Consider the following 27,543-nt stretch of genomic DNA (forward strand, 5'->3'; position numbering starts at 1 on the left):
GAAAAGGCAAAAATAAGGGTATTTTTAGATCTTTTTTGTATATGTATGGTTATTTTGACTTAAATGTCCTGAAATAACAACAGAACCTTCAACATTCCAAGAGCTGCTTTTACTGGAGAAAATCTACTAGAGCTGCAGTTCAAACTAATGCATTTCTCTAGTTGCTGCAGGAAAGCTCTGGAGTTGCTTAACTTTTCCTGCAGTCAGCCATTCATCCATCCTACCTTTCCAGCCAATTTGCTTGTCCATTGCCCTTTGAACATAATTTTTGCTTTCATCTCAAGAGTTTCTTGGGGGTTGACTGTGCGCCCAAGTCCACACACACCACCTAACCTGGCTTTCACCATCAATGCAGCTTATGTCTCAATGATGCAGAGCAACCTAAGCGGTAAAAAGTACTTCTTGAGGCAAGAAGGACTAGGAAGTTTTTTAAGAGTTATTTCTAGTATATGGCTAGGGAGAGGCAAAAGTCTGGGTTGTGTAGTACATCCTGCAGCTGGTTTGTTCATTTCCATTCCCTGAGGGACTGTTCCAGAGTTTCACTGAAGAGGTTTCAGAGTGATTTCTCCTTTAACCCCTTTTGCTTCTCCCATTCTTACTGGTGAATTGCTCCCTTACAGGGGTAGACTTGAAAGTAGTGTCACCTGTGTGTGTCTGCAGGAGGGAGAGAGGTTATTCCTCTGCTGTCCAATTCTGTATCTTCATAGTCTTTTTTGTTGTTAAGATAAAACATTGGCATTACTTCAACAATCAGCTAATGAGAAAAAGAGCTACAAGGAGGGGATAATGCTCCCAAAGGCGTCATTCAACTCTGGACTTCAGGCTCTGTTCCTGAGTATCAGGAGCTGATGAGCTATGCCAACAGAGAAACAATTTCCTTTCTGCAGCCAGTTTTGATTTGTTTGGGGAAGGTTGAGAAGCCCAGGAAGAAATGTGAGCAACCTACTTAATCATTTTCATGAGGCAAAGAAATAAATCAGCTTTCATCTTGACCACTGGTGTTTGAAGATTAAAGTAGCCCAAGGGCTGTCACAGGCAGTGAGCATAGCAGGAAAATTAGTTCGTTCTGACTCACGACAGAGTGATCTAATTTAATGGGGCACTGACGAGGCTGTCGGGCATTAATTTAGCTATTATCTAAGATAGCCTGATTGCTGGTTGTGCCCTGCTGCAGCCCTCCGTGTGACGGGTTTGAGCTGCACTCGGAATCTGTCGCCCGCTGAGCGCCCGCTCCGGCCCTACCCGGAGCCCTCGTGCAGCGCTGCGCGGAAGCGGGGCCGGCCCCGCTCGGCGTGGGCTCGGCTTAGAACGGAAAATGCAGCGTAGTTAAAGAGCCACTCTGGTCACACAAGGGGGCAGAAGGGAGGCTGGATAGGAAAGCTTCCTTCTGGCATTTCCTGCCTTTGATTTCTTAATTTCGCAACCTGATATCTTGTCTTTTAAGGTACTTTAGTATGTAATTTCTTAAACTTCTTTATTTTAGAGGAAAAGGATATTATAAAAAGGCTATTTGATCCTCCTACCAGATTGAAACCACTACATTAATTTCCACAGAACTGTTACTAATTGCTTGCTTGCATCTTTGATTTCGCTGGTTAGGTAGTAATCTTTCCTGTCTGAAAAACTAAATTTATTCCAACCCGTGAGAACATTTCAACCTATCCAGAATAGTTCTCTTGAAGGAATAAGAAGACAATGAGGAAAAGGAATGATGTAGCCACATAATGATACAATGGTTATGAAAACTGTGGCATTTGAAAATTCCTCATAATTTCAGTGGCCACATGAATGAAACTGAAGAGCTCCTGGTAAGTTTATGTGACCTAAAAATAAAGTTACATTTATTTTTTATTAAGAAAACAGCAACAACAATAACAACAAAGCAGGAGGTGCAGGAAATAAGAACCAGTGCCTCAATCCTGAAGATCCAGTAAGGAAAAAAAAATGCAAAGAAACAAACAAAAAAATCCACCACAAATTTGAGATCATTCAACTTTTTGTTTCTTTTCAAATGGATTTATATGAAATTGGCAGCCTCCTAATACTTTGTCAGCCAAATTATCCACATCATACTATCTGCATGCCTTTGAGGCTGGAATGGTAACATACTGTAATGTGATGCTCTAACAAAAGCACCTAATTGTGAAGAACAATCCATTTGCATCAAGATAAGCAGATAGTTTCCCTCTCACAGCCACTTAAAGACACTGGCTTTGGCTACAAATTACTGCCTAGTGCTGTTTCAGCCTTTCCCAGTCGTTACTGGACCTTAACAAAGCTGATCCTGTTCTCATCACCCTAACCTGTTTTCTGGTTAGTACGAGTGACTAACAAAATTATGTCTTGGCCTGTGATTCATCTTGCATACACATTTTCCAGTCACACAGCAAGAGCCTTGCTGAAAGTGGAAAGATTTGATCTTTAGCACTGAAGCCTTCACCAGTGTGCTCTTAAAACTCAAGCTTTTTGTACCATGTTTTTATTAGTCAAACATACCATCAGTAGCTAAAGTTGCTTCTGTTATCAGAGCATGTCTGCAGGCATAATGAACTTTGCAATAACCAAGAGCCTGCTATGCATAGGAAATGAAATGTACAGAAATTAAATGCACTCTGGGAAGCATGTGGTGTGTGGGATCCCCACGTGGCTGTTTGGCACAACTGAAAATTTGATGATGGGAAAGACCCCCAAATCCTTCAAACAAAAAACATGTACCTATCCAGTCACCACATGGCTTCAATCTCCTATGGCCACTCCCTACCCCAAGCTGAAAAGGAATGTGGCATACAAAACAGTCTTTGTGAAGCAAATAACTAGTCAGGCAGGGGTACATGTGGAAGGCTGCACAATGGTGTTAGAGATTAACAAATAGGATGGGTTCCTGAACTGCTGAGTCTGGACTAGAAATGAACGGAAAAAGATGATGCACAAAGAAGGAAGATATGATGTTGTTTGGCAGGGATGCAGGGTTCACATTTATAGCTACAGAAGAAATAAGAGGTATTTTAAAAAAAATGTTATACAGAAGGATGATAGTGGAATTTGAAATATTCAGACTAGAAGGAACGTCCAAGACTTTTGGCTTTAGTGAGCCTGACTGCCCCAATGGGGAGGGTTCAAGACACTGCAGAGATAACACAGGCTACCTCCTCGGCATTTGTCTTCTAGGGCTTTGGTTCCTGGAAGCGAAGAAGAGCCAGGTATGGTACTGTGCTGTGCTGGAGACATGCAGAACAGGAATCAGCACGCAGGGGCTGGAGCCGCACAACCCTTGGTTGACCCCTTGCAACATATGTTGATTGCTGTTCAGATGTGATGACTGCAGTTCAGATGTTCATTTGACACTGAGACCCAAAAGTGGGGGAAAGGAGGATGAAAAATTAAATCACTCTTTGGCAGGATTGTATTTGTATTTGAATTAAAACCTTTGTGTAAGGCAGAAAACCCTACTGATCTACCCCTGCCCTCCGTGAGGGACAGTTTCCAAGTTCAGAGCTGCAGCAGAGGGAGGTTTCTCTTTACATCATCCCATAAACAGCATATAGACCCCAAAGGTAGGGCCAGGGAAGGACAGGGCTCTCCTGGCATGTTTTGCATTGCCTAAAACCAGATGGAATAAATTAGGATTGCTGTTTATTGAATATGCTAATCCACATATGCAGAGCTGGAGTCCAGGCTTAACTGGATTGCTTCTCTGCAAACACTTTATTTTACTCCTTTACAGTGGTGGATAAAAGGAATTTTCTGGTATCCCATCTCCAACTGTCTGTAATTCATGTCCCTCTGGAGCTTTAATTTAACAGCAATGTCCATTTTAACACAGTGCTGGGGCTTTCTCATGTCCTGATTCTCCTCATTTTTTCATTTTATGTTTAGGATATTTCCCTGTATCCCCCTTCCATTTTGGTCAGTCAAACAAATTAATACGTGTTGCAGATGTTCCAGGACTTACTTTCCAGTATCATGTCCTGGGAGCTATCAGTATGTTTTAAATATGGAAAGTACAAAAGCGTTAGGGGAAGGAAACCAAATTATACCAATATTTGCTTTAGAAAGTAATGTTTTCCTCTGACTAGCCTCAGGCCTAATACATTCATTCAAGATTTAATTTACTGTATCTATTTAATAAATTTAAAAGGAGATTGCAAAAAGTATAATAAAACTCTAGGGAATATAGATGTAATGAAATAGACGCATCTATACCTAAATATGTATATATGCAGTTTATGCAAAGAACATTTATCCTGTTTCGTGGGTTTGATACACATTTGCCATCTCACCTTATCCATGCACTAGAAGTTGTGATTTTCCCCAGCACATTGTGATCATACATGTCATTGTGCCATACAATGACAAACTGGAGCTTGGTGAGACAGTGCCATAGTGCCATACCCTGACAGAGAGCTGTGCCCAGCCTGCTGCTTTCTGCTGGGAGTGTCTGGAAACCCCAGCACGGCATCATTCCTATCTCCCCTCCAAGTGATGAGGGAGGTGGCAAGGCATTAGCATCCTCCCAGTCAGTGCCAGCAAGGAGGGCCAGACCAGGCTGGGACCATGCAGCGACTGTCATGTGTCCTGCCTGGCTCCCTCCCCTCTGCTCTGTGCACATGTTCCTTGCTGCCTCCACTTCTGTACAAAGGTGCAGTGAGGGGCTTTTCAGGAGAAGAGAGTAAAAATTGTGTGTAGAAAAATGTCAGCCTTGGAGTGTTTGTGCATGTCGTGAGGGGAAAGGAGAAGGAATAAATAAGACTTTGTTTTGAAGTTCTTCAGTTCAGTCATAAGCTTTTGAGTTTGCTGAGCTGAACCAGACCAAGGCTCTCAGGGCCTGCTGGGTCCATGACTGGATTCCCATGCTGAAGACGCAGCACTGCCTCTTGGGCATTGCCATCAGGGCTCTGCTGTCCCTGGCTGGGGACAGGAGGCACCTCATCGCTGCTCACGGGTGGTACAGCACCCTCCAGGAACATAGTTCATGGTGATATAATACTCACACTGAAAGGTTTGGGGCCCAGTCAGCAAACTCAAATAAAACTTCCAATTTGGAAGTACCGAAGTTGTTTTCTTGGGTTAAGACATCAAAGCAAATTGTTGTCATGCTCCCACATCTCTACTTTTGTCCTGTCTCCTCAAAGAGAGAAAGAATCTTCTTATTCCAGTTTGAAGGAAATTAAATGTTGTACAATCCAAATTTTATTTCAAGGTGGAATGTGGATTTTTTTTTTTCTTTTAATTGTTTATTCAGTAGTTTCTATAAAATAAACATTGTCTCTTCTGTATGAAAAGGGATTTTATGCCAAGGCAACCCCAATCACAATTTAGGATGTCCTGTTATTGTAAACATACTAGATTGAAAGAATGAATCATGTTTTGCTAAATACTTTGTCCTACTCTGGCATGGACAGTCCTGAAGAACATATTTAGAGAGAAAAGTAATTTCCAGATAACACAAAGTTCCTCAAAGTGTCCAGAGCAGATCCTGCATATGTCTGAGAACTTGCAGGTCCATTTACAATGCTGGGAATGAAGAATCCTCTCACACCACAAAAACTGGGTGCTTATGGGAAAAAAAATTCAAGTGGTCTTTAGTTGCTCATAAGTCAGCACAGATTTTTGTAAGCGCTCTGGTACAACCTAGGTGCCAGAAGATGTGCACGAATTTTCAGGAGGACTCAGGAGAATACCTTCTGAATTATCAAATTCAAAAATAAAAGTAAAAATCTTCTCAAAATCCGAGGTCTCTGTCTTCTAATGCTTCATATATAACTTTGCATTCCCTTGATGCAGAAGGCAAACAAATCAGAAATGGGGTTGTTTGTGATTAAGACAGATCTTTCTTCCTCTCCCACTTGTCTTGATTTTGTCTTCAGGTTGCTTGCTTTTTCAGTCAGTGGAGTTCCTTGGTCACGACTGCAGGTGGCCTTACGAACATCTACACAGTGTCCAGCCCAAGGACTCACATGCTGAAGGTTTACTAGTTTTCTATCAGCTTGATTTGTCCTGGCAGACTATTTTTTCCATAGCCTAATAGCTTGGATGCCTTCTGGCTGACCTTCTCCTCTTTCTTTTAAGCACGTGTTTTGAACTTCAAACTGTGTCCTGGTCTTGTAGAGAAAAAAAGATTATTTTTTACATTTTGCCAGGCTTAACAGCAACAGTCTGAGGGATTACACATACAGGGAAGGAAATTAAGGGTTAAATCTAAGGCAGTAGTTATTGGAAAAGATCAGAAGTTCTGCTTCTTCCAACAGCTAAGCAAAACCACAAGTATTACGAAGAGACCAGCTCTGAGGACTGATGCCATCTTTCCATCTTACCCACTGACAACCCTCAACACAAGCTGGGCCTCATTTTCAGCCATCATGGAAAAAAATTCTTTTTTTACTTCTCCCCCTCCGTCCCCCTTTTTATATTTGTTTGTTGGTCTGGATTTTCTTTTAGTAGATCAAAGTTTATCTAATACTTGCTATGGTGTAGGTGTCTGTGAACAATAGCAATAAACACGACGAGAAAATGAGAGGCTGTCCTTCCATGCCCCAGAGCAAGCGACTGCCTGGAAGGACAGGAGGCTCCTGGTGGGTGCGCTGCTGGGATCAGGGCTGCCAGGACCGATAGGCGGTGTAGTCCCGTGTTGGCGCATAGGACGGGTAACCCTTGTTCTTCTGGTATGGCGGGTGCCGGGGAGTCATGTTCATGTAGTCACTCTGATGGTACATATTCTTTTTGGATTTTTGCTGTGGGGAAGGGTGAAGAGAACTGTGAAAACTCTCATGTTAACTGCTGACAGGTCTGGCCCTAGGTCCTTGTTCAGGGAAGCAGGCATATTCATAAGGCAGCTTCAGGTTTAAATACATTAACAAAAGAATTAGAACACATGTTCTCATCAAATAATCTATGGAATTTGCCCAACCTGAAAGTTAGTCTCCATCTTATCTGGTGAGAGATTTACAGTGTTAGTTCTTCAGGTAAAGGAATGCTACACACCAAGGATACAAACTGATACCTCTCACCATCATCTTGCCTCTCTCATCTGTGGAATGATTCAGCAGAAACAGTAGAGTCTGAGCTGTGAAGGCTGTCCTTATTTATTAGGAGGAAAAGAGAAATTAGCTTAACTTGAACAGAATAAGAGCAAGAAAAATCAGCCCAGACTATGTGTGTAATGGTTTTCCTACCATTTACAGCAGTGAGACACAATGTGTATGTTGTTCTGAATCTTCCTTTAAGCAGTGAAAGAATCAGAGCTGATGTTAATCTTTTATGTCTCCATATCTGGGCCGCAAAAATCTTATTTCCACTGTTGAATTCCTGCTTATAATGCCCCTGTGAGACAAGGGAAGCATCAGCTCTTTCAGAAATAAGAGTAGCAGAAGACAGGTGAAATAATTTGCCTAAAATCACAGAGGAAATCTGTGGCTACAGCAGAATTTCAGCCTCTGACTGCTGCAGGCTGTGCACAAGGTTGGTGTTTTTTACATAGCTTAAGGCTTTATTGATCAGGGGTAAGTAAAGTGCTTCCATGCTTTTTCCTTAATACTCATCATACACTGTTTTGCAATCTCCTTTTTACTGAAATTCCCTTCCTATGTACAAAAATAGTTGCATATGCTGCAGTATATATGCATAGGATGCTGTGGAATTGGAGTTTGCATTAGAAAATCTGATGGCTGAATTATGTAGTATGTGCAGAGTGGGGCAGTTACTATGAAATATTTTAAGCTGTTTTATATTAATGTTATATATATGCAAAGTGTTGAATGTAAGTTACATACTGCTTAAGCCATGTAATGCAGTCAATGCATGTAAAGCATTAGATACAAAAGCTTTATCTCTGTGTGTTCATCTCCATAATACAGGATTTCTAATTCACCCAAGAGGTAGTTTTGCATGGGAGAAAGACATTTTGCTAGCATGAGTGAATGTTGGGCTGTTACAGGATCAAAGGCTGCTACTTTTGCAACGGAAAGCAGTTTTTCTTCAGGGAAGGCAGACTATATGAAAATAGACAAATCTTTAGCTGCTTTCAGGAACTGATCAGGCTTGCCATGTCTGTCTAGTATCACAATTAGGATACCTTTTTTTACAATATCACAAACAATTCTAGGCAGCTGTATTTATACTCAACAACACTCTAAATACATCCACAATCAGAATACATATCATCTGAAAGAATACTGCCAGCAGTAATAACAGCAGGTAAAAACTGATGGAGCAAACAACACACATGGCAACACAGCCTTGCCACTCTTTCTGGGGGCAGACATGTTAGTAGCAAAGTGTGAAGCCATTAGGTAGCAAATGAATATAGCACAGAGAAAATGGTTCAGATTCTAAATGATGGATTTGAAGCTATAGCATCTCATCTGTGGCACAGCCACAGCAGCACAGCACTGTAACACCAGCAGCTGTTTGCTGTAATCCTCTCAGCTCTCTGAGGAGTCAGCCTCTACAACAGGGCACAAAGAAGAACCACTTAACCTGCCTTTTCATTTTCCTACGGCAATGCCCCCTTTGATTGTTTTCCATTAGAAATAGCCACAGATTGAGAAAGTCGTTTTTTGTGAAACACTTAGCAGATCTCAAGCTTCAGCTAGCAGTGGCTTTCTGTATATATGCAATATTTAACCTGGCAGAGACTCTGGACCCTTTATATGGGCTACCTCATAATTGTTGTTTTGAAAATCACTATTTAACAGCAAAGATTGAGGGGAAAGCCAGAGTGCAAGGAATTGAGTTCTCTATGTTCAAGTCTTTCTCACATGGAGTAAGTAGTTTAAATTGGCCCTGGAGATCACAGTCCTAAGACTTGTCAAGGAAAATGTCCTTCTGATGCCCCAGTATCATGCCTCTCTTTTTTTACTCCAGGAGGAGAACTGGATGTGACTTGGGCCAGTCAACTCTCCAGAGAGATTAGAAAGCAAAAATTATGATCTGTAAGGCTGTCTCAGCTTTCTTACTGTTGATGTACAGACAAGGGACTACTGAGATCCAGGTGCTCCTATTCCCTTGCAGTCAAGCTGCCAGAAATAGTGGTTGCTCGAGGGAATTGCTGGATAGGCACAAGACACCAGTGCAGATGGTCGTGGGCTAACTGAAGGCTCCCTATAGATTGTTTTATTTTAGGTGAACTCCTGTCAGTATAGCCTCAAAGGGTTTTGCCAGAAATGCTTGTAGCTCTAGATTTCCCTGACAGGTTCAGTTGGCAGAGGTAGAGACAGTGTCCTGGTATTGCTGGTGTGCAGGGCACTGCCAACACTGTGGCATTACTATTTGCTTTAGGACTCTACTGCAGAGGCCTGACTGCCCACCTGGAGAGCATCTGGTGTTTCAGCTCTTTTGGGGTACACCATGGGTGTGCATACATAGCTGGGTTGAAGAAACACTTCAGTCATCCTGTACTGAAGGGGGGATCTGTGAGTTAGTGGTAAACATGGCAAGTATAGCCTGAGAAATGAACTACTAGAGCATATAGAGCAAAGGAAAATGCTAGTTGCTTACCCAGTAGTTAATAAAAACTGCAGTTATTAGCATGCTGTAGAATGCAAGAATTCCAGTCACTGTTGCCAGAATCCACAAAGGAATTGCCGACTGAGGCTCTTGTATTTGGGTGGGTGTCTCTTTAAGGAAAGAGCAAAGAAAACTTTAAGTACATTAAATCAAAAACATTGATCTCTGCCTATTTACTCCTTGTTCCAATGTGTCATTTTTATTAATCATCATTTTAAGATCTCTTCTTCAGGAAATTCAGAGCAGGAATGTAGTTTTACCAGGCGATCCAACTTCTTTTTTAAGGAAACAATCTGCCTCCAGCCATTAAGTAAGGAGTGTGTATAGAGAGGATACTGGCCTACAGAGATTTCTAGCTTACCTTTCACGTGAATAACAGTCCCATTGCTCTTCTCATTGTAGACGTATGGGGGTGGATACATGACCTCAATTTTGCAGAAGTAGATGTCAGTTTGGTTGGCATTCATGTTCCAAAGATTGAAGATGACTTTGTCTTTATCATGATCCCCTTGGCAGTTGAATTCTTTATTTGAATTGCTGCTAATTTTGGTCGTGTTCCATGAAATAAAGCAAACTTCAACTGAACTGTCCGTTCCTTTGTGTAGCGAAGCTCGAAATTCCTTCCCTGTCCCATTGTATTTGTAGTTACAAACTAGAGTTGCAGTTTGGTTAGCTACGATGAGCAAAGGATGCTGAGCCACTAAAATCTTGTTTTCTGAAAGGGAGGGGAGAAAGTGAGAAAAACACTTGTTTATAAAATACAGCATGAGACTTCAGAACCACACATCCTCCCCTGCAACTCTTCTCCATATCTCCTCTCCCCTGCTGACACTCCCTACTAGGGAGTACGAAACCACCCATCTGCAGAAGCAGTTTCTCACAGGAGCTATTGTTGCAGCAATCCACCTGTAGGTAAATAATTACATAGTCACTAGGGGAGACTATGAGATCAAGAGTGTTTTTCTTCAGAGTCAGAACACTAGAAGAGACAGTGGCCCATGATTAAGATTTAACATCAGAACTCAGAAGCCTAGGCTGCAACTGTGTGCATGTGTGTATATAGAAGGCCATCTAAGTTTATCCTTCATTTAGCAAGCAATTTCCCAGGGAACATTATGGAGTGAAAATACTATGAATTGACACTGCGTTCAGATAAGAGAATATTATTTATACATTTGCTTTTTAATTCAAGGACTCCTGAAGTGTTTGCAGGTGGATTTGCTGAACCAATTCAAGGGTTTGGACCTTGGGCAATGAACACTAAAAGCATGAACTGCTATCATTTTAATGTAAAATAAGTAATTTCTCTAGCTAGCAGCTGTAGTAGATTCTTAATCTCTCAAAGGACTCAGGAGCTGACTAATTTGACACTGCACTGGCACTTAGCACTTGAATGGCCTGTAAAAAAGCATGTCACATGAATGTATAATTGAATTTGAATTGACCAGACTGATACACAAACAGGAAATGTTTTCTGACATGTAGACCTCTGTGCTATCATCTGCCAAACAATGAAACACTGCAAGGACTATGCAGAAAGACAATTTCTTCAAAGAAAAGTCATCCTGTACAAATGAGGCCCTTCTTTTCAAATGATGACCCCTAAGTAAGAGGAAGGGAGTTTTGGCTTTTAAGCTAGAGACTTGCCAAGGCTTTTGTATGACCACTTAAGCCTTTATGCAAGCTCAGCTAATAGGAGGTCTGGATAGTCTTTTACAGATCCCTGAGAATCACTGTGGCTGATAGAATGACAATTGTACCTCTTGTCCTCAAAATGTCGTGCAAACCTAGATTCTTTCTACTTAATCTGTGTGATGAGACTTCAAAAAAGCTAGTAAGAGAAATGAAGTGGGAAGGAGGCCAGACCCAGAATGCCCAGAAAACGTGTTTAAAACTGTGTTTAACAATATTTAGGACCAAATGATGCTTAGTGTATTCATGCCTGCACAAGAAGATGAAGTACCCTGGCTTGTTGAGTAGGATACTCCTTTGGGATGAATGTGGTCCAGGGAGTAAAGCAAACACAAAGAGATGAATGAGATGTCCAGGACCACTAGTAGGGTGCAGACAGTAAAAACAACCTTTGGCTAGCAGGTTCTCCAGTTACCAGCAGAACCCATGAAACTGCTGAAGTTGTTAATTTTCTCATTGAAAGTCTCATTTACCAGCCCTTGTTTCAAATGAGACGAGGAGATGTGAGGCAGAGAATGCTCTAATTGCCTCATCTTTAAAAAAAGAAAGATTGTAGCCTATCCTCCTTGTGTCTCTTTGCCCAACATTGTTGGGGGGGAGGGTTGAGGAGAGCTCATAACAGCTCTGGAATCCCATGTTTGCAGGGAACCCAAACACTGTGAAACTTTGGATGAAGGATAGCATTTCCAGGCTTTCCAGCAGAAAGAGACATGGCTCTTCGATTCCTAGGACAGAGTGGCAAAGTAAGAACAGAGAAGGCAAGTCTTTACCTAAGGTGGTGCCTGTGGTGAGTTTTCATCGAAATGAAGACATTTCAGCAAAACAATTCAGTTTCATTGAATCAGCATTTTCCGACAAAAGCTCTCACATAGGCTTATAAGGCATTCTAGTAAGTGGTGAGGTTCGGATTCCACCCCTTTAGACAAGGTATTTGATCACATTTTTGTTGGCTGGAAAATTGATTTTTGGCCTATGCGGCAATTTGCAAGTCTGCAGTAGAATTCTTCCACCTTTAGCACAGCAGAATACTACACAACTCACTTGAGACAGTTATTCTACTTTGCAAAGGGACTGAATGCACCTTCAGGGGAGATCGTTTCTGTCTCAGAGTTGACAACTGAAATAGGGTTCCAGAACAGACAGAAGTATTACACTTCAGAAAAGTGCTTGCCTGTTTCCATTGCAAGTACTTACAGAAAACCAATGGATATTTATTGCTCAGCCTGATCATATTTTCACTGTGGCCAAAGGAAAGTCAGAGAACACTGAAAATCTCATCACTGAGGGACAACTTTCAGATGTTATTTAGACTCTTCTGCAGACCCCAATGACTTACTCCATCTCTTTCACCGTCATCAGCCAACCTGAATTCCTGATGTTTAGGCCTGAGCTTCATGCCTTGAGCTCCACTATTTAACTACAGCTCTGGACTATTTATGTCCCTGCCATGATACTGTGATAATTGGCAACCAGTCCGTTTTGATATACCCACCAAAAATGATAAATTCCTTCAACTTATTTTCACCTCTTGGATTTATAGCCCAAACTGTTTGCCTTGTCTTGCAGGCTGGGCTTGATAACCCAGCTCCATGCTGCTGATGCTGGGATGCAGACAGCTGAGCAGTGGGAAAAAGCCCATTTGTGGATCATTAAATGAAGACAGCTCCTACATGATTGAAGCTAAGCACCCAAATCTATTTTTACAAAGTGGCTTTACTAGATAAACCTAAATTAAAGAAGATATTTTTGTTTTCATTTATAGGCACTAATTAGCACCACATGAATTGGTTGGGCTGCAATGCCAACAGGGGCAAGGCAAGCTTACTCCACCGGTGTGTTAGACAAGCCCTGCTGTCCTCCTCCTCCTCTGGACTTGGAGGTTTTTTTGAATTGAATAAAGTCAGTCATGCTAAAATGTGTATTAGTTTCATGGGGAAGACAGAGTAACGCCAAACATCCCTCACTTCACTTGTGATCTGAATAGGATTTGACTACATTCTTAGTAGGATGTAGACCATTCTAAGCAAACATGGGCTGAGGCTGCTTTTGCCTTCACAGAGCCAGTTTTTCCTCATAAGTGTCACTTTGGGTTTGTTAAATGGTGAAACTCTGAAACATTTTGTAGGTGTTTCCATTCCCCTAAATAGGGTTATGATTGCCACTTCAGAGCTGTGTTCAGTCATGTTGTGTAGTAATAAATACCTATATCTTGGCCTTACCCAGCCAGGAAGATAGTAGTTATGAAAAATAATTTTTTACAGTTTCAAAAAGCAGTGATGTTTAAAAATGTAAAATCATTTCAGTCAGTGTGGACAAGCTGCAAACCTTCTCTTAGGATCTTGGGATTTATATGCAATAGTGTGTAAGATCGCTAAATGTTTGTTAAGCTTTTTTGTAGCTTGTTTTTAGTGCTGGGCATTTCTTATAATCACATGTGAGGGGGTTTTGCATCATGAAACAAAGTGCCATCCATCAATAATATCTGTAAAATACTGACTTTCTGATCATCGAACCCTGATGCAAGCAAAACTTCATTGAAGTTTTTTATTTTTTTTCTATTCACCAAGAAAGTGAAATAGAGTTGACAAAGTATGGAAAATAACTATTTTGAGGTGGGTTGTTTTTTTATTTTCTCCAGAACTCTTCTTGAATCATCATCAGCTATTGGAAAAAAATATTCTGCTAAAATATTTAGTATTCTTTGTCTTTTTTTTATGCCAGTAGCTTCAGGGAGCTATTTTCCAGAGCAAGGTATCTAAGATAATTTGGGATTTCTGTAAGCACAGGAAAGAAATGGCCCACCTAATTCCCTGGGGGGATAGGGAAAAACCTGAAAGGAATTTGTTTAAGCCACAGGCAGAAAGGCACACAGGTATGTTATAAACAAAGCTATTTCATTTTTGTTGCTGGTGGTCTGTTCAATTACGTTTACTCTTCTTTCCTAGGTACAAGGGTCCTTCTCTTTTACTTTGGTTTGAGGCCACCCAGCTGTGTGTTTAACGTGCAGCTGGGAGGATCCTCTCTTTCTGGCCCTTACAGACCTGTTTTCTGCTAAACTTTCTTGTTTTGCTGTGAGTACTGCAGGCAGCGGAGTACTCCAGAAAGCCCAGGTGACACTCTTGCTTTAATCAAATCCAGTCTGAGCACAGGGTTTTTTCTTGGCAGTTTGTGATTTATTTTTTTAAAACAAGAATTAGTTGATGTCTTCCTAATCTCAGCTAACCTTGCCTCATCCGTCTTCTGCATTCTGGTAACCCTGGTGGGTTAGAGGTTGATTTTAACCCCCAGAGACCATAAGCCAGAAGGTTATGTCGATAGTAAAAAGATGAGGTCAGTCGTGATACACTGCACTGGGAAGCTGCTTATATTACTTACTTCACAAAATACCAGACACTTGATCTAGCTGCCTCTCTGACAGACCACAGCAGGGCAATTATTTAGCCAACAAAAAGGGGAGGAGGCCAAACTTTGTAAATGTTAGTGTTTCTTCAAAAGGGAAATGACTAAACTAGTATTTTAAGTCCCTTTCTATGATTTAAACTCAACCAGTTACTGATTAAACTGCAGCAGTTAGTGATACAGTCTAACAACAGGACAAATTCTGTTGATTTTCCCAAAGCAAAATACCTGAGGCTTATAGTGCACTTCATGGCTTGAGGAAGTCCTGCAGGGTTTTGACCTGCCTTAGTGTTTTCCATGTACTAAGGATCAATCACCTTGAAAATGAAGAGTGAAAAAAATAGATGGGGAAAGGATGAGCGCCCTGAGAAGCTAATGACCTCATGTGCTTCTCTTTAAGCAGTTGAACAATCTTGGTGAGTCTGTTGGAGAAATCCAAATTCTTCATGCAAAGCAACTGTACATATGTTTGTAAAGCCATGGCATAATGCCTGTGTCTGAGAACCACACACTGTAATTAATTCTGCTGCAATTCAAAAGCACTGCTTTAAAGCTGTTCACACCTCACTGAAATGTGTTTAGAACTGTTAACCTACTGCTGATATTATCCCCTCCTGGAATTAGTGTCTTCTTTGACAATCCAGGAGCCTGGTGTGGAAACAATTATGATATTGCGAACAGAGAATTATAAACATGGGAAAGGACAAGGAAGAAAAAAACCTATGATTTCTGAAAGAAATGGTGAACACAGTGTCATGCAAACTACAATGCCTTCGCTGAGGAAAAGAACTATGTAAAAAATAATGTAGAAATAAGAAAAAATATATTCAATTGCATCTCTCATACTAGAAAAAGCAACATTTTTAAGATGTTCTCTATGTTAAAAATTTTGTACCGGAAAACAGATTTTTATTCCTATCTGTAACTTCCCTGTAAAATACAAAACACTGATACTTGGAGAAGATGCAGTAACAACAGTTCACAGCCAGCCGTCTGAAAAATTGTCTGTCTCAAGATTACCCTAGCAAAAGCCATCATCCCTTGCCTTGCTTTGCATTTTAATGTACCCGTTGGAAAGACATATTAGCTCTGAACATATGAACACTGCATCAGCAAGACAACACCAAGATAAATACCCTCAGCCACAAAAACTGAAGAGTCAGGAAGATTCACTAAGACTCAAGATTTCAAAATCACAAAAAGATTTTTTTTCCTGAAGATCTTCAGAAAGAAACTAGGTGTCTAGTAAGTATCAGTAAACCACCAAACAATGCAAAAATCAGAAACTTGGCAAGTCCCATCTTCCCATCTTTGAGCTCAGTAAGCAACTCTGCTTTTGAGCATTTATTTGCTAGTCCTGTGAGGATGTCAGTGCACTCAGCTCCAGAACCCATCACACCAAGCCAGGCCATGGGGGAACCTGAAGCTTTACAAGTAGACTTGGCGATGTGGAGAGTCTGCCCCAAGAGAGGTGTTGGCACCAGGTCTGCTCAGACCTGCTGCCCCCAAGAAAAGGCACTTGTGAGCAGAACTTGTAAAGCCCGGGGGTAGGTGGAATAAACACCCCTCTGCCTATGCATGCAATTTCCAAATGGATCTAGAGAGAAGTCAAATTAAAGGAAAACTCTTGGGTCTCATCTTGGAGGGATACTTGTGGCAGGAGAAAAATTGGCCTCTTGGTTATATCAAGTTGATCCATGTGCAGACTTAGCAGCATGCTGTCTCTCCCCTTTCATCCAAACAAGAACAATTTGTGCAAAATTAATTCAGAGCTATACCAGACCTTCTACCCCTTGATGATCAAAGTGAGGAAAAATAGGGGAAAGGATTGAAATGTGGGGGGTTTTTGTTACCTGTTACATCAGCAGTGGGGATGAAGCAGAGCACCACGAGGATCCCCAGGAGCATGGTGCTAATGGTGGGCCTGCTGCCTTGTCCCCTCCCCCTGCAGGCACTGCCACGTCTCCCAGGGCCCCACAGCACCTGCCTTCCTTCCCTGTGGGGCCAGGCTGCACTCTCGGGTGCTCACACAACTTCTCTCCTCCTCCTTCTGCAGCACATGATACACTGCCTGGTGAAACCACTGTAATGGCAATGCTTGAACAGGAAGTTAAATTGTTTGATGATTTTAGTCTTAGGAAGCTGCCTCTGCAAAGCTCAGTAGTACTTAAAAGGTGCTGGAAGTGTGCATTTCAAGATAGGGACTGTCAGCCCTGTATTGCACGGTGTGGTTACATTTGGGGCTCTGCAAGGCTGCTCCTGTCAGGGAGGAATGGATCTCCCTAGGGACACAGTGCTCTTTATTTACCAGGGGTACATACACATGTACACTGGTTCCATCGTCATGGGAGAAGCAAATACCAGTTTCCAAGTTCCTGATGGCCAGGCCTGGCCCATCAGGAAGTTGCGTGCTCAGGAACCTTCACCTTTCCTCAATCCTAGGAGCAAAAATCTTCCTCTCTTGGCCTACCATCTTGCTTCTGCCTGTTTTCCCAGGCCCTGGGAACACTGACATATTTTGGTAGTAGTTTGTTCATACTCATTTTTCTGCATCTGCTTGTTGCCTGAATGCAGAGCCAATAGTGCAGGAAACAGTGATCTGGTATACCTTCACATTTTGAAAACTATCACAATTTATGAATGCGTGCAACTGTAATCCAATTAACATCTAAGTAAAGGCAGCATGCAGCAAGCACATTGCTCAGTCAGTGCTTTCATGGAGGCCTTCTTCTGTAAAGTTTTTTCTTCAACTCATCAGGTAGATGCTCTCTCTTCCTTTGCTTTGCAAGCTCAATGTCATCCCTTGCAAAAGCAGGTTGTGAGAGCCCAGTGATGGCATTTATAACGTGAGAAGCTCTGGTTATTAACTATTTATTTTCATCCACCAAAGTAGAAATATTTAACTGTATCAATGCCCATCACTATCTTGGATTTGAGAGAAAAGGGAAGGTAAAACAGGAAGACTTTCAAGAAAATTGAGTGGTTATAGAAAGGGATGAAAGAGCATGTACTATTCTTTCATATCCCTTAGTATCTGAAACCTTTAGGCCATGTTTTATCAGAAATTACAAATGCAATTTATGAGTTGCCTTAGCTGGTATATCCATTTGCAGTCTAGGAATTTAAACATTATTCTTTTGCTTTGTAATTGGTGTAATTTGCCTGCAATACTGAAAGTTTTGGAATTTCCTTAAACTAATTAAAAAGTAAAAGAGATAAAAAAATCAGATTCTCTCTTTCTTAGCCTACTTTTGTGGTATCTAGGTAAATGTCCTGACACATTTTTTTGACTCATATGAGTATACCTGCAGTTACCAATGAAATAGTCTCAGCTTAACTTGTAGTGAGAATCCCTCAAAAATGTTACAAAATTCAGTACCTTTTTGCTGAGTTGCTGTTACAGAGATGAAAACCACTGCTGGCTCTGGTAATATCTTCTGGCTCTGGTAACTCAACATATACAGTCTGCATCTTGGCTGTCAGATCCTTTCTGTATTTGGGATATGGACTGGAAATGCACGAGGAGTACATTTTACCCTCATCCCAGAATTAGCAGAATATATTGCAGAGAGAGATACTGCCATGAATTTCACTGGCATACATTGGCGAAAGGGCACCATTCAGGTGGAAACCAGATTATGGAAACAGCTGTGCAGGAGGAGATCCTGCTCTAAGAATCCACTAACAAAAACCTGAGAGAACAGTGTGCACTCTCTGGGTGAGGTCCCATTTATTCCTTTCCATCTCTTATTGCTCCTCATGTGCCTCTCCCATTGTGAGGACAGACCAAGGTACTGATTGCAAACAGGGACTGGAGTGGTGGAATGGAGGAGAGGGAAGAGGGCCCACTGGGCAATTCTCCACTGTGGCTCTAGAGACCAAGCTGTGATGTATCATTTCTCTCTGGGTTGATGAATAGGGGTACCAGTATTGCCCTTTTCAGAGCTTCTTTTTTTCAGCTGTGATTTTAGTTTTGCCTAATTGTTTCTTCTTTGATCTCTGGAGTAAGGAAGGGTGCTTTCTTCCTCCCAAATAATTTTTGGCTCATCTGCACTTCCTGGTTTTCTAGGATTTTAAAACCTTTGTGTTCCTGAGGGTATGGCTCCTTTCCTTCTCAAAATTGCATCTCTTCCTCTAATTTAAATAATTCATTTCCAATCACTTAGATACTTGGCTGTGCCATTTCACATGTGTGATCTTTTTCTTTTGCCAAAGCTATCATGAGGGCAGGGGAAGAAGATATTTTAGCTTTCAGCAAGCCATCTTGTACTTAGGACAAACCACATAAAAATTTATCTAGGAAAAAAAATGTGTGAAAATGTCTCTCAGTATGCCCTCACTCTTAAATTTTCATTATTCTCCCACTTCTCTAAGTATCTCTCCTTCTATATCCTGAGCATTATCCAAGGGTGTTCTGCAGTAACATTAATTCAGGCAGTATTGACTTCTATTCTTACCCCATTTTCCATTCGTATTTCAGCTGTTGAGTCTGTCTGTACACTGGCAGACAGGATCTGCTTGCTGTCGCAGTGATGGAAATCCCGACTAACACTGTAATTTCAGTGGAACTAGAGCTGTGAGAGCACTGAAAGAGCTAAAAATGCCATTTGGCCATGTTTGGGAAAAGAATGTTTCCATCCCATCACAAAATGGCTGAAATTGCAGTCCAAGAGAAGTAAATTAAAGGTTTGTAAATAGGTTTGAAGGGTACACAAGAATCTAGAGTATGGGTTTGGGCTTTTTACTCTTCACAGTATGTAAATAAAACAACAGTCTAGGTATTTGATCATAGCTTTTCATGCCTTAGAAACCCAAGCACTGACAGGAGCTATGACCTGAGTTTTAGAGAAATAGTTTCTGAAGGATTTTCTGGATATCTTTAAGAGTACCAAAAACTCCCAAGCAGGCTGCCAGTTTGCCTTTACATAAAAGAATGAGGGAGTAATGTCCCACATATCCTCAGCCAAGTGTTCAGCTGTTAAAGTCAAGAAAGACATTCCAGATTTATTATGATTAAAAAAGTGGATAGTTTAGAAGGTAATTTTTTAAAAAATGAAGCCTCCCTTCAGTCACTGGAAGTTGTATAGTGCCATAATTGTTCCCAGCACATACTCCTGTTCTCAAGCAAATAAAACTGTATATGCATACTAGAAGAATAATTGCATCAATATACTATCTTTCACTTATTTCTGAAGACTCCAATCTGATGGAAGACAGTAAGTCACTAAATTCCCTTTTAACTACTATAGACAATTAACTTTTATGTCCGTGTACTGTCCTGCAACTACATAGTAAGATTAAATTTAACAGTTGTCTGAGAGAATCTTCCTATGCTTCCCTACCATAAAGAACCATGATGCAGACCTTGAGTGAGTAGTCTATGTAGGCATTATTTTGCTTGTTCTGCATGCTTGTATGTTGTCAGCTGCTGAAGTAAATGCTTTCTTTCTTATGACTGCAATTCTTAAAACATCTTGATTCTTCCATTGCTGCTCCAAGTAATGATGTGTTTTGAACAGTACTATGCATCCTTGGTACAGATGGAAGATTGATTCTTTCACATTTTGCTTACAAGCAAAGTGTGCTTTAACTAGCTGCTGTAGAGGTGCAGAAGTGGAGTGACAGAAAGAGTGTAACAAACTGACATGCTATTTTTAACTAGGAAGACAATCAATTATGTATATTATTCACCTCCTACTATATCCAGTAAGCTGGCCCAAGGAGTTATGTTGTATTTGTCACCTGAAGCTCTTCATAAAGTGACATGTTGTTATCTTCACTTTGCAGATGGAGAATGGAATCACAGCAAGGTGAAGAGACAGTCCCAAGGACTTGCCTTAGGTTAGTGGCAGAGCTAGGAACCTCTACGAGTAGCCCTGGTAAGCTCTGTACCTTGCAAGATCTGACCAGTTTTCTGATGGCCTCCATTCCATGTTGTCATTTCCCATGCACACTGATGAATTTTCACCACATTCTGAGTGTTTTTATATCCTTCTTTCTTTGAGTCCAGGTGCCTTCATATCACAAGTACAACCATTACCCTTAGAAGGAAATATCAATATACTCCTTCAGAGGGAATTTTAAGTTGTTTTTCTGTAAATTAAAATGTTACAACTGGTGTCTGGTACATAGGAGCCTTCCAGGGCCAGAACTAAATATGACATGTCATGGTGGAAAAGGAACTTTCTCTTTTGGAAAGATGTGAAATTTTTGTTTCCAGCCCTCAAGATAGCTGTCCTAATGTGTCACTAACATAGGACTAAGTGCTACCATCAAACACATACAAACCTGAAAGAGAGCTTGAGAGAAGCCTTCCCTTTGGGGAAAGAAATCTTTCCTTGACAGACTGATTATTTTTAATGCTAGTAGATGAAGCTCTTCATTTGTGTTTGTTGGAAAGGGGCAGGAGTTCACACATGTACATTCCTGGCTTCCAGTTTCAAAGTTGTTACCTTTTCTTCTGGCTGTACCTATTCCTGGTTTGAACTGTTAGAACAAGTCTTAAAGGAGGTAGATTAATGAGCTGGGGGAGAATGGCTCAAAACTGCATGATTAACTCCATCTGTCACTTGCCTGTAACCTGACATACGGCTGTTGCTTCATTAGAGGCCAGTGTTTAGGTAGGAGTACCTGGAATAAGGCCCACAGGTGAGTACATATATACGCTAAGTGTTCTGTGATAAAAGCATTTTGAAATTAGGTCTAGAGGGAGAAGAATTTCTGTTGGCTGCAGTGCCTGGTGCTTTTTCCTCTTGGGTAGAGAAGGTGAAGAATGCTATATATTATCATGGAAGATAGGGCAACAAAGCAGTGTTATCCTCTTATGGCATGTCTCATTTTTTCAAACTGAGATAGTTTATCTCCTTCTCCTTTGTCTTGCTGAAGACAAAAGATATGAAGAAGCACTGCCGATATATTACAAGAAATTTTAAATAAGAGGAAGCATCTTCCAAAGAACTTAAGGCCTAGAAATCTTGAGCAGACAAATTCAAAATTCATCCTTGTGCAAAAAGACAGCTTCCAGACCTGGCTGTCTACAGCTTGTCCAGAGAAGTTACATAGATCTCTAAATACCAGTAGAAAGATTTCTGTCTGCTAGGACTATGTTTTCATATCTGAGGGCAAGATGGAGTGTCATGGGAGGTCCTGCAAGGTCTGAAGGTTTGGAGAGGGCTGCCAAGGGAGGAAGGCTTTCTGGGGCTGTGCTAAATGGCAGTCCCATGGAACAGGAGTCCAAGCCTGGGAATTACACATCCAATATGATCTGACTGGACTTGGCTTCTCCGCCATCTGTGCCAGCATTTCCTTTTGGAGGGAAATAATTGACCAAAATTTTTGCTGCCAAAAGCAGCACATGAATAGTATGGATAATCAGGAATCCAGAGCCCTGGCGCGAAGTAAGGATGAAATCAAACTGGTGGTGTAGACACTTGAGTCACTAGGCAAATGTTACCCATAGTGAGGGAATGCTGTAGCTGAGGCTTCCAAGGAATTTCCTGCATTGCCTTTATTTGTAAAGAACAGTCTGTATATCCTGTACTTATGGGTAAAGCCTTAGGTAGAGAAAACCTTTCCACCTCCTCTGGGTTCATCAGAACCAGCACAGTCCAGGCTCAGCTCAGTATATTAGGTTTTAAGACTGTCATGTTCAAGCTCATTTTAAAAGCTTTAACTCTTTCACTTGCTCGTTGTTGTGTTACTTTATGTCTTGCCCTGCATTTCACAATGATGGTAGTAGTGCTATCAGCACAGTACATGGATGGTGAAGCACTGCACTTTTACAGTTCTTCCCATTTGCACAAACTTGGAAGGAAGCATTACTCATGTTTATGAACAACTGAAACTAGAATAGAGCACTCCACACAATAAGAGCCCCTTTGAGGAAGTGTCAAAGGGCTGCCCAGCAACCTCGCTCATCCAATGGAATATATTTTTTGATATTACTTCATTCTGAGTAGTCCTCACAGGAAATAATTATTTTGGTAGACACTAGCACACTAACTTGTAGGATAAGTATTTCCAAATTACTCCTTTCCCTGAAGACAGTGGCTTCTTTACGCCTAGGCAAACCTAGCTGATGTCCAAATTCAACAACTTTCTGCCTGAGAAGTGCCCTATTCTTAGACTGTGGTGCTGCCAACACCAACCCACAGAGTTGTTTTCTGCCAAAATACTATGAGAAACAGACTTTTCATTGTATTTCTGCTACTTCAAAAAAATACTGAGTCATAGCACACTGGAAATGTTTGTGCAGGGCTGCATAGGAAAACATCATAAATACATTAGAAAGAGTTTTAAATATTTCCACATAGGAACTAAGTACCAATATTCCTGATTCTGAACCGTGAAAAGTGCTGAAAGCAGAGAGAAGTCCTTTTCAAATCACAATAGGAAGCACCTGCTTACTGATTTGGATATGCATGTGAATTCTGGTAAGTGCTTATTAATTTTATAATGGATTTTTTCTTGGAAAATAAATCCTGCATTTTTTGAGCATGCCAGCATTCCCTTAGACTATTCCTTTAAACAGGAAATTGAAAACAATCGCTCTGCTGTTTACAAAGGCCTTGCTGGGTTCAGAGGGTAAGAATCCTTGCTGGTTTAAAGAGGAGGAGAAAAAAAATTATATGATGGTTTATTAGAAGTCACATCCACACAAGAAGCAGAGAAAATTTCCATCTGTTATTTCAGAGATGTCCAGTCTGTCTACTGGTGCAAGCCTTGGGGTCCAGCAGGGAGCCACCCAAATGTTTAGGTGTCTCCCCTAATGTATCTTGAGCCCAAGAAGTATTGGTCCCTCGGACATGCCAGTGGCTCACCCCTCAGCGCACGAGCAGCTGGTGCACACACAGCCTCGTAATGCGAAGGGCCACGACAGTGTCCTTGGCGTGGCCACCCCCCAGGGGCTCCCAGTAGACAGCTCTACTTGCCCTTGCAAGCCAAACCTTACATCAGAGATCATCCCAAAATGTCTGACAACCAAGCACCATGTGCCGTAACTACCTAGGAAATCTGAGCCCATAGGCAGCTATTAGGATTGGAAAGCTTCCGCTTCACATTGCTGCTGCCTCGTATCCATAAGTATTCCATTCTAATAAAACCACAATAATCTCATCTCTTCCTATACACAAAGTTTGACCCTGAAGGGGTCCAGCTACATATTGCTAATTGCAGCTGTTGGATAATCTTTCAGATGATATTAAAATACAATCAAATTTTAATATGTCACTAAGCTTTGGAGGTTATTAAAAGCAATGTAAAACCTCTGGTTTTGCTGATTTCAGGACAGTCTGAGAGTTTATAAAAATTGAAGTACATTTTTGTAGCCAGCTCTATTAAGGTTTTATGATAAAATTAGAGTTCATTATTAAATTTCTGAGCTTTTAGTTTTATGCCTCTGAAACCTGACGTTTTCTGCTGTCATTTTTCTATGGCTTTAGAAGATTATTGTTGATGACTCTATTAACCCTAATTCTACATTCTACTTGCACATGCTTTTTTTTAAAGAAATATTCTCACAAGACTCCAAAATGTCTATCTGGTTCATAAAAAGGCAATAATTAATTCAGTCCTCCTTTCATAATTGGAAGTAATTTTGTAAATGTTTTTTACAAAACAAATTATTATATATAAAATTTTGCCTGTTCAGCCAAATTTCCCTTAGTTAGTATTACTTAAATTTCCATGATCATTTGCATGTGGGTTTTGTATTATATGTAGTATCATTGGAGGTTTTCACAGAGCAGCACTGCAGGATAATAGACAAATTAGTAAGTAGCAGAGGTTTTGGAAATAGAAGAAAGTGATTCATGACTAGTCTCATGATCCCATCTCACTCCTGCTTTCCAGGGGTCATGTTTACCAACTTATTTGAGAGCCCTAAACATTTTGTAAACAATTTTTTATACAGATTAGTATTAATAACTATTATCTGTTCAGTAACTGATACGCTTCCATCATTATTCTCCTATTTTAAAGATTTCACTTCCTCTGTCAGAAACTATGGCATGTGAATTAGGCAAACAGCCACATACCCTTGGGGGCATAAAAAGTAATTTGGGTATTTTCAGAGATGTTGGTCTGCAAACAAATCATCAATTGAAATGTATTTGTATAATCTGTTTGGTGAATATTTATGATTAGTCCTACAAACGCAGGAGTTAAGATAATGTGATGGTCAAGTCACAAGTAGGAAAAATGTACTAAATTAAACAAATCACTTATTACCATAAACAATTCATCCTGCTCCGGGTCTGGGAACTAATAAAGCTAGTAGAAATAGATTTCTCTTTTTCAGAATGCCTAAAGGGGATTTACTGTGTGAGGACATACCTGTATAAAGAAAGTAAACATCTTTGATTGTATCAGGGAAACTATTTGAAAAAGCCCAGTCTCTAATAGTACTGTAATGATGGGAAGGAGAAAGAGTGTTTAGCTCTTTATTTGGCCTTTATTGGAGTAAAAGAGCAACCTTCCTTTTCAGTCTTTCCACTTGACTGTTTTGTAAAGAGGTTTAACTGACATCACTACTTTGATATTTCTTGGCTCTTCCTTTCATCCCTGGGAATAGGTTATACTAGTTTTCATTTGTTCATTAGCCTAAAGTAATGCATTGAACTTGAGCTAATATGAGAGCACTAGAGCCAACATTGGTATCTGGACAGGCAGAAGCCTACAAAGGTGTGGACACCTAGAGCCAGCACAGGACTTCTTGAATTCTCTCTGCAGCCTGGCTGTAAACACTGGCAGGAAGTGTGAAGAGCACACACCGTACACAAGTCAGGCGTGAACAGGCAGTCTGCAGGCAGGCGGAATCCATTGTTCAGCTGTAACCAGCTGACGTGGAGAAGCATTGTTTTAAGACCGGAGTGTAGATTTCAAGGCAGAAGGAACAAGCACACAGTCACAACCCAGGTTGCCCCCTTGTTGGGAATGCCTGTTTGTTATGGTCCTGCCCATTGAGGAAGAGCAGTGGGCTAAGCAGCTGGGAGAGAGAAAACCATCTGGGGCCCAGGTGCTTGGGTGTTGGAGTTCCAGAAAACCCCCCTCAGCTCTTGCAAACAGCAATGGCATCTTTTAATCTGCATTTGATTTCATTGCATCTTGCTGAAAATAATATAACTCTCATGGATCATGGGAGTTATGGGCTTTCATAACAAAATCCATAGCTCTATAGAGCACCCTCCTTGGCCACTGTCTGCCTGCACTGCAGTGTGTTTCTTTGTCCATGCTTTCATCTACAGTGTGTATACTGGAACAGCAGCCCATTTTGACCTGACAGCAAAGTCACCCATGTATATTTCCTTGCCCAAAACCATTCCAGTTTGTCTGAATATGAATGTATAAGTGTCTAAAACACTGTATGATATTTGCTGCATTTTACAAAAGGTCAGCATTTGGACACAGTGCAACCAGACTGAAATCCTGGTCCCAGAAAAATCCATGGGATTTTTGCCGTGGATTTAATTGGGTCAAGATTTCATACCCACTCGTTATTTGACCTACTGAATTCTGTTAAACTGGTAAGCCTGGACTGCAGACCCTGTGAGAAGACTTTCTTCCCACATTTTGACATTTTGTTTTCTGCTGTATTCCATCCTAATCAGAAATCTTCTGAGGGGTTTTTTTTTTTCCGCTCTTTGTAATAACTAGCTAATCCTGATTCTAGTTCAGTTCCAGGACAGAACATGAAAGCAAGAAGAGATGTATGTGTTCTTCAGTTAATGTAAAGATGCAAATTTTTACTTTAGGTCTGCCCTCTCTAACGTTTGCAGGTACTCAGGTTTTGTGTGAGATATATAAGCTGTAGGCTGTGGTATTATTGTGTGGTTACATCACACTTTAGGAAGTATGCTGGAAGGATGTAGATTAGCTTGTTGATTTGTTATTCGGTTTTGGTTGTTCCGTCAGCATTTCATTGTTCGGGTAAGACATATGTGGGCTGAATTTTGATGACTTCAGACGTATCGTCTCACATGTCGTAGATATAGGCACCAGCTGAAAGGCTTGAGATCAGTCTCTAACCCAAACAGATCAGAACTTGAAAAATATGCAACGTTCAGCTCTTGAAACCATAAAGTCTAATGCCTTCTAAATGTGCCCTCTCACCACAGAGCAAATGTACAAGTCTTCTCTAGCTTGTCATCTAAATTTTCAAAGCCATCATTGCTATCGAGTAGCAGATGTATGAAATACAGTTTCAGGAAGATACAGTTGTGCTACCTTGTGGGCAGTTGACATTGGTGATTTATATACTTGGGCAAAAGCACTTTAATGGGTATAGCTAAAAACCCATGGAGACAATTGTATGTCTCTCAGCAACACCAAATGTGTCTGTGAGTGATATAGTCAGCTGTCTGTAGCATTTGTGAAAACTCTGATGATATGAAGCTGTTTTCTGTGATGGGGACTAGAAGCACAAGATACTTTTGCAGCTGGAGATGCTGACATTTTTTTTAAACTTTCACAAAGCACTCTCTGCACCTTGCATCAGATACCATGCACAGATAAGAATGCGTTGAGAGGTATCCGCACTTCAGTGCTGTCTGGCAGAAGATATCACTACGTGCTGAAGAAACAGGAGGCCATGAGATCTTCTTGCTGTACAGTTAAAATTCTGGCCTTGTGCTCAGAATAATAAAAATGCAGTCAACATCGTATTTTCAGAGGAGGTAAGTACTTCCAGCTTCCATGGCCTTCTTTTGGAAATTGAAAGAGAAGTAAGACAACAAAATAAGGAGCACAGACCTCAAGAATGCATATTTTAAAATGTTCAGAGGTTTGGTTGGGAAGATCCTGCTCTGGACAGATGTAAGGGAAAGGCTGCTAAGAAAAAGAACAGTTGTTACAAAACTAGAGGATTGCTGAAGATAAGTATACAAGCATGGCACTAGCATATAGGATTGAAAATATAACTGCAAGTGCACAAAATGAAGCAACATGAGCAAA

The 27,543-nt window shown here is 40.9% G+C and overlaps 1 protein-coding gene and 1 long non-coding RNA gene across 3 annotated transcripts in view; one reads left to right on the plus strand and one right to left on the minus strand.

Annotated features, from left to right (window-relative positions):
• Positions 1–27,543, plus strand: part of LOC125328904 — a 114,787-nt gene that overhangs the window by 43,577 nt on the left and 43,667 nt on the right. For both annotated transcript variants that reach the window (XR_007204942.1, XR_007204941.1), the window contains exon 3: positions 20,383–20,474. This is a non-coding gene — a long non-coding RNA (uncharacterized LOC125328904). The remainder of the gene's footprint in view (positions 1–20,382; positions 20,475–27,543) is intronic.
• Positions 5,173–16,628, minus strand: CD28 (CD28 molecule). Its single transcript, XM_048310128.1, has 4 exons — positions 16,449–16,628; positions 9,866–10,219; positions 9,496–9,614; positions 5,173–6,731 (listed from the first exon to the last, which is right to left on the minus strand). The coding sequence occupies exons 1-4, from the start codon at positions 16,501–16,503 to the stop codon at positions 6,591–6,593; spliced, it is 669 nt and encodes a 222-aa protein (XP_048166085.1). The 5' UTR covers positions 16,504–16,628; the 3' UTR covers positions 5,173–6,590.

This window comes from Corvus hawaiiensis, chromosome 7 (assembly GCF_020740725.1).
Source record: "Corvus hawaiiensis isolate bCorHaw1 chromosome 7, bCorHaw1.pri.cur, whole genome shotgun sequence".
NCBI classification, from domain to species: Eukaryota; Metazoa; Chordata; class Aves; order Passeriformes; family Corvidae; genus Corvus; species Corvus hawaiiensis.